This window comes from Lachnellula hyalina (genome assembly GCF_007821495.1).
Source record: "Lachnellula hyalina strain CBS 185.66 chromosome Unknown contig00332, whole genome shotgun sequence".
Classification (NCBI taxonomy): Eukaryota; Fungi; Ascomycota; class Leotiomycetes; order Helotiales; family Lachnaceae; genus Lachnellula; species Lachnellula hyalina.
Window position 1 is genome coordinate 1,003 of NW_022157446.1, and position 7,697 is coordinate 8,699.

The 7,697-nt window shown below is 33.2% G+C and overlaps 1 protein-coding gene across 1 annotated transcript; it reads left to right on the forward strand.

Moving 5' to 3' along the window:
* Nucleotides 1-6,628: 6,628 nt before the first annotated feature.
* Nucleotides 6,629-6,922, forward strand: LHYA1_G009242 (uncharacterized protein; the record flags this gene model as incomplete). Its single annotated transcript, XM_031154145.1, has 2 exons — nt 6,629-6,788; nt 6,813-6,922. Coding segments are annotated over 2 exons (270 nt in total), but the record flags the coding sequence as incomplete, so codon positions are not given.
* Between the last annotated feature and the right edge of the window lie 775 nt (nt 6,923-7,697).

Sequence of the window (7,697 nt, forward strand, 5' to 3'; positions counted from 1 at the left end):
CTTTTATAACATCCTAGGTTAACAGATGCTTTTTATAACCTTCTAGGTTAAAAAAAGTGGGACGCGTCTAAAATTTAGACTAGTCCCACTTATATTAATATCTCCTCTTATCTCACTTCTAAGTCTACTCTTTTTCTGCCTACTCCGCCTCTTTATCTTATCTAAACCTGCTATAGACTAATTGTTATACTACTAGTAGAATCTAGATTGCTATAGATACCTCTCTAATATTTAAGAGAAAGTTAATATTAGTAAATTTCCCTTAAATCCCTAGTTATATCTATATCTTCTATTTCTTATACTACTGCTACTATGTTAACTTATCTGTATAGTTTAATGCTAGGCAGTTTTTATAGCCGCGTTTCTATTTTTATCTATAGATATAAGTAAACCCTTATATAAATACCTCTTAGTAGTACTAGAGTAGCATATACTAGAATGTAACTAGTGTAGTAAAATAGATATTAGCTAGTTAGTATCCCTTTACCTTTTAACTACCTATTAGGATTAATATAGTAAGCTGTGCTATCTTAGCTTCTATCTATAGAATCTCCCTCTGCTCTACCTATAACTAAAGTTGTAAAGCTATGCTTACTATTAGTTAAAGGTTAGATGTAGCTTTAAATCGTGCCTAGGCAGGTTCCTACCTCTTATGCAGGGCCCCTTTCCCGGTCGGAAAGGCGCGCACGGGCCAGGGGCGGGCGCGCGTCCTTAGCTGACTAATACACTTTTCTGGTCGGAAAGTATAGTGGGAAAGGAGGGTCCTATACTATTATTACTATTTATATAGAGAGGCTTATTATAGGCTCTATTATGTTTTTATATAATCCTCTACACTATATAGTAGTATGCTATGCTTGTAAGTCCTATATTATCTCTAGACGCCTAGCCTAGGAGCAGCACTTTAGAGCTGCCCTACACTGCCTCCTAGGAGACGTCTTAAAGATAACCTTTTAATTCTTAAGCAGCTATAACTTAAGAAGCGTTAAGGAGCTTAAGGAGTATAAGCCTTGCCTAGGAGATTAGTGTTAGCTGATTAAGCACCTAGCTATCTATGATGGCTTTTCCTGCCTGCGCTGCATGTATTATACCTGGCACCTCCTAAAGATAAAAGAGCACGCAGCTTTCTATAAGGTAAAAGGCGTAGAAGATAAGAGCAGCGTAGTATAAAGCAAGTGTAAGCTGTAGATGTACTTTACTATAGAGGGGCGTATTAATTATTTTATAGTGGTGGATAGGGAGAAAGGCTTAGGGGAAATAGCTAGGGGCTCTATATTATTAATAGAGCTAGAGAAGGAATTATTTAAGTAGTTAGAAAAGGATTATAAGGATGTAAAATGTAATCTTAAGAAGCAAGCAACTATAGTTTAGGATATTAGAGATTTAAGGTCAGAAAGGGTACTATAGCTATATAATATAATAGGATTTCTATCTCACTTAACTATGCTAAAGGATAAGGAGATCTAGAGCTTATATAAGCTGCCACTAAAGAAAGAGCTTAATGCAGGTAGTAAGGGTGCTAGGGATTCTTATCTTGTCCGGATCTTAGCTGCAGCTAAAGCTGTCTTAAGAGATACGTACTAGTTATATAGTAATACCTTACCTAACTAGAAAATGACCTAGCAGTAGGCTAATATCCTAAATAAGTTCTACGCTAGAGCATTAGGCAAAGCAGATAGGTTCTAGTATTTTAAGAATGCATTAACTCTTATTATATACTTTACTACTATAAAGCAGCTATTAATATACTACTACTATATAGTATATAGCAAGGATAGCCACTTTACTTAGTCTTAAGCTTAACTAGAAGACTAGCAACTACCTAGGGATATTATCTAGCTAACTGCCCTATAGATTTAAGCTATAGATAAGATTATAGAAGTATTAGATCTTAAAGATTAGGAAGAAGCGGAGCTGGCTCTTAAGCATACTATTTAATAGCTCTACTTAGCCTTAATCTGCTATACTATTAGCAGCGTGCTATTTAAATCACTCTACCTCTTATGCGCGGGCGGTTTTTCAGTGAAAGCCCAGACGTGTAGCACATGGATTAGTCTAGGCGCGGCTAACTAAAGCGCTTTCTAGTAAAAGCCTATTTTAGTAAAAGACTATTTCTCCTACTCCCCTTTTTAACTAGTATCTACTTATCTCCTAGTAAGCTCCTTATTATATTCTTATATAATTTAACTTATAAGGTTACTATCTGCTATATTTATAAGTCCTATATTATCCTAAGGACTTATAGTTAAGAGTAGCACTTATAAGTATAGCTATACTAACTCTTAGGTAAGGTGCTAAAGGTAATAGTAGAGCTTCTTAGTAGCTATAACCTAAGAAGTATTATAGAGCTAAGAGAGTATAAGCCTTAGCTAGAAGATAAGTATTAGCTAATTAAGTATTTAGCTAGTTATAAGGGCGTTTACTATCTATAGTTATACTATAGCTATAGTACCTGCCTTCTCTTTAAGATAAAAAAGTATTAGGCTTCTTATTATAAGATAAAAGTAAAACCTTATAAGAGTAGCTTATTATAGAAAGAATATAAGCTATAAACCTACTTTACTAGGAAAGGCTAGATTAATTACTTTATAGTTAAAAATAATAAAGATAGAGTTAATAGATTAAGGGCTACTATAGGTTCTATTCTATTAGTAGAACTAGAGAAGGAATTATTTAAGAAGCTAAAGGGAGATTTTAAGGCTATAAAATATAATCTTAAGAAGCAAGTAACTATAGTCTAGGATATTAGAGATTTAAGGTTAAAATAGGTGCTATAGCTATATAACTTAATAGGATTCCTATCTTACCTAGCTATACTAAAAGATAAAGAGATCTAGAGCTTATATAAGCTGCTACTAAAGAAAGAGCTTAATATAGGTTATAAGAATGCTAAGGATCCTAATCTTATCTAAATCTTAGTTGCAGCTAAAGCTATCTTAAGAGATATATACTAGTTATATAGTAACACCTTACTAGACTAGAAAATAACCTAGTAGTAGGCTAATATCCTAAATAAATTCTATACTAGAGCTTTAAGTAAAGTAGATAGGTTCTAGTATTTTAAGAATATATTAACTCTAGTTATATACTTTACTACTATAAAGTAGCTATTAGTATACTACTACTATATAGTATATAGTAAGAATAGCCACTTTACCTAGTCTTAAGCTTAACTAGAAGACTAGTAACTACCTAGAGATATTATCTAGCTAACTGCCTTATAGATTTAAGCTATAGATAAGATTATAAAAGTATTAGATCTTAAAGATTAGAAAGAAGTAGAGCTAGCTCTTAAGTATACTATTTAATAGCTCTACTTAGCCTTAATCTGCTATACTATTAGTAGTATGCTATTTAAATTACCTGTTTTAAGTTTCTATATTATATTAAGCAGGAAAGTCTATAGGAAAGGCTAAGGATTATAGGAGAAGCTAGGGAATTTTAATAGCTATTTATTAGCTTTAACTTAGACTGCCTAGCTAGTGCTTTTTAACTATGCTTATTTTTAAGAGTAAGATGATAAAGATTAAATCTTTATCTTTCTTGCTAAGATCTATAAGAAGTTCTTCTAGCAGCTAGTAGAGACGCTGTTTAGGCATATTTTATAGTGGAGGCTATACTTATTTAAGGTTGAAAAGGCGGTAATTACTAAATACTAGGCTTGGTGGTTCTTAGACAGGTAGATAGTAGAATACCGTAGAGTGGAATTGCAGATGTCGCAGATCTACCTCTTATGCGCAGGCGGTTTTTCGGTGAAAGCCTAGATATGCAGCACGCGGATTAGTCTAGGCGCGGCTAACTAAGGCGCTTTCTAGTAAAAGCCTATTTTAGTAAAAGACTATTTCTCTTACCTCCCTTTTTAACTAGCATCTACTTATCTCCTAGTAAGCTCCTTATTATATTCTTATATAATTTAACTTATAGAGTTACTATCTATTATATTTATAAGTCCTATATTATTCTAGGGACTTATAGTTAAGAGTAGCACTTATAAGTATAGCTATATTAACTCTTAGGTAAGGTGCTAAAGGTAATAGTAGAGCTTCTTAGTAGCTATAACCTAAGAAGTATTATAGAGCTAAGAGAGTATAAGCCTTAGCTAGAAGATAAGTATTAGCTAATTAAGTATTTAGTTAGCTATAAGGGTATTTACTATCTATAGTTACACTATAGCTATAGTATCTACCTTTTCTCTAAGATAAAGAAGTATTAGGCTTCTTATTATAAGATAAAAGTAAAACCTTATAAGAGTAGCCTATTATAGAAAGAATATAAGCTATAAACCTACTTTACTAGGAAAGGCTAGATTAATTACTTTATAGTTAAAGATAATAAAAATAGAGTTAGCAGATTAAGAGCTACTATAGGTTCTATTCTATTAGTAGAGCTAGAGAAGGAATTATTTAAGAAGCTAGAGAGAGATTTTAAGGCTATAAAATATAATCTTAAGAAGTAAGTAACTATAATCTAAGATATTAGAGATTTAAGATTAGAATAAGTGCTATAGCTATATAACTTAATAGGATTCCTATCTTACCTAGCTATGCTAAAGAATAAGGAGATCTAGAGCTTATATAAGCTACTACTAAAGAAAGAGCTTAATATAAGTTATAAGAATGCTAAGGATCCTAATCTTATCTAAATCTTAATTGCAGCTAAGACTATCTTAAGAGATATATACTAGTTATATAGTAATACTTTACTAGACTAGAAAATAACCTAGTAGCAGGCTAATATCCTAAATAAATTCTATACTAGGGCTTTAAGTAAAGCAGATAGGTTCTAGTATTTTAAGAATATATTAACTCTAGTTATATACTTTACTACTATAAAGTAGCTATTAGTATACTACTACTATATAATATATAGTAAGGATAGCTACTTTATCTAGTCTTAAGCTTAACTAGAAGACTAGTAACTACCTAAAGATATTATCTAGCTAACTACTCTATAGATTTAAGCTATAGATAAGATTATAGAAGTATTAGATCTTAAAGATTAGAAAGAAGTAGAGCTAGCTCTTAAGTATACTATTTAATAGCTCTACTTAGCTTTAATCTGCTATACTATTAGCAGCGTGCTATTTAAATCACCTGTCTTAAGTTTCTATACTATATTAAGCAGGAAAGTCTATAGAAAAGGCTAAGGATTATAGGAGGAGCTAGGGAATTTTAATAGCTATTTATTAGCTTTAACTTGAACTGCCTAGCTAGTGCTTTTTAACTACGCTTATTTTTAAGAGTAGAATAATAAAGATTAAATCCTTATCTTTCTTACTAAGATCTATAAGAAGTTCTTCTAGTAGCTAGTAGAGATGCTATTTAGGCATATTTTATAGTAGAGGCTATACTTGTTTAAGGTTAGAAAGGCGGCAATTACTAAACACTAGGCTTAGTAGTTCTTGGATAAGCAGATAGTAGAATACTATAGAGTGGAATTATAGATATTACAGATCTCTAACTTAGTGGTTTCTAAATATTAATAAGCCTATGCCTTGCTATATAATAAGCTCCTATTCTAAGCTAAGGACCTAACTCCTATAGAATTATAGAGGATAAAGGATAACCTAGATCTGAAAGATTTTAGAGGCTTATAGCTATCCTATCCTAGCAATTCTAAGTTCCTAGAGGGTGCTAAGCTAGCTCTCTTTCAGCGGATCCAAGGTAATACTAAGCTCTAGGCTATATTCTTAACTAAGACTAAAGATAGAAGTAAGGTCTTATATCTTAAGGCTATGGAAATCTATAAAGCATATGCCTAAGAGTTCCTTAAGCAGGCGTTAGTACTCTACTATATCTCACCTAGCCTACTATTATAAGAACTAGAATTACTCTTAGTTATATAGCAGAATACTACTTAATAGCGCTATCTATTAATCTAGGAGAAGCTAGTTATAATCTATACCTAGTATTATAAGAGTTAGCAGCAGTCTAGTATATATAAGAATAACATTTACTTTATACTAAAGGCAATTAGAGATCTGCTGCTTTCATATGTTACATATATCTTGCTTTTAAGGCAGCTGTTTCTTAGATAGCTAAAGCCAGGTGCTCTCATCTCTCTATACCTCTAGGCTAAGCTAGACGGGATAGTATAGGCTAATAGGACACTTTCGGCCTGCCTAACTAAAGCATACACTTATACTAAGGTGCCACGCCTACATATATCTAACTAGTAGCAGTTTATAGCATTAATCACTAAAGAGAAGTTTTCCGTTAAAGAGCAGGCAAACTTTAATCTCAAGGAGGGCGTAGAGGAGGATATTAAGGACGAGCTAGATCTTATTACCTTGGCTAAACTAAGCAACTATAGCTACTATACCTTTAATTATACATATACTAATATAACAACACTTATTATAAATACTCTACTCTATTAGAGTTATCAAGCATCTAATAGCTAGTATATGTTCTTCCGGTTTAATTACATTCTTTAGGGGAAGAGGCCATAAGATGCCTTAGAGACACTATTATTATAAATGCTAGATGTCTTAAAGCAGAGCCAAATGCATAGGAAAGGGGCCTACTCTACGGCTAATCTGCTAGCTATTACTTATAGGTTATATAATACACTAGATATGCAGCTATAAGTCCTAGGATAGCAGGACGGTCTCCTTACAGTTATAGGACCCCACCTAGCCAAGCAAGTAGTCCTAGTAATAAGGACTAGCTCTAGCAAGTCGCTTATCTTTATAGTAGATGTATTAGTTACTAATGCTCGGACTATAATCTTAGTTCTCCCTATAGTTATTCTTCAAGGTGACATGCTAAGACGCTATCACCTAATAGGTATTCAGCCTCTAATATAGTTAGTTAATACTAAGCAGTTAGCCTTACTTATTATTATATTAGTAGAGGCTACATATATCAAGACCTTTCTTAACTATGCCTATAGTCTAGTCAGCCGGCAAAGGCTAGACTAGATTATAGTTAATAAGGGCTATTTTACTATTACTACTAGCAACTACCGCTTATATATAGCATAGTTAGGCTAGTATATCCAGCAGATTAGGACCTAGACTATTTAGCTAACTGCCACCCTCCCTCTAGTTATATAAGAGCAGTTCCTTAAGTATAATAAGCTAGTTAAGCCAAGGGTTATCTAAGAGTTAACAAATCAGTTAAATATCAAGTATCTAGTTAGCTGAGAAACTAGGCCTAGCACTTTAATTAAGAAGGCTGCTAACCTAGTTTACGTATGCTAGCTCTAAAAGGAGCTCTTTAACTATGCCTAGAATAAGATTATCCTCTACTACTAGACCTAAGATAAAGTGGCATTACTTGCTAATATACTAAGATGCCTATTATATACTGCTAAGTCCGGATTAGATAAGGAGAAGGCAGCTATCCTCTCTAAGTGGCTTTCTAATATAGACTAGCCAGCAATTGCAGCTACCTCTACTCTTAGCATTAGATTTAACTATTCTTATATCTGCTAGGTAGTCTATATTAATGCACCTAACAAGGTATCAGCTTTCTCTTAGGAGTCTAGCAGAGCAGGGCGAGATAGAGGAAAGGCGTTATTAATTATAATACTAAGCGCCACTTAGAAGCTGCAACTTAACTAGCCTCTATCCCTAGACCAGGAAGCTATGTAGCTATATCTAACGCAGCTTAGGCTTAGGGTTAGGGTTAGGGTTAGGGTTAGGGTTAGGGTTAGGGTTAGGGTTAGGGTTAGGGTTAGGGTTAGGGTTAGGG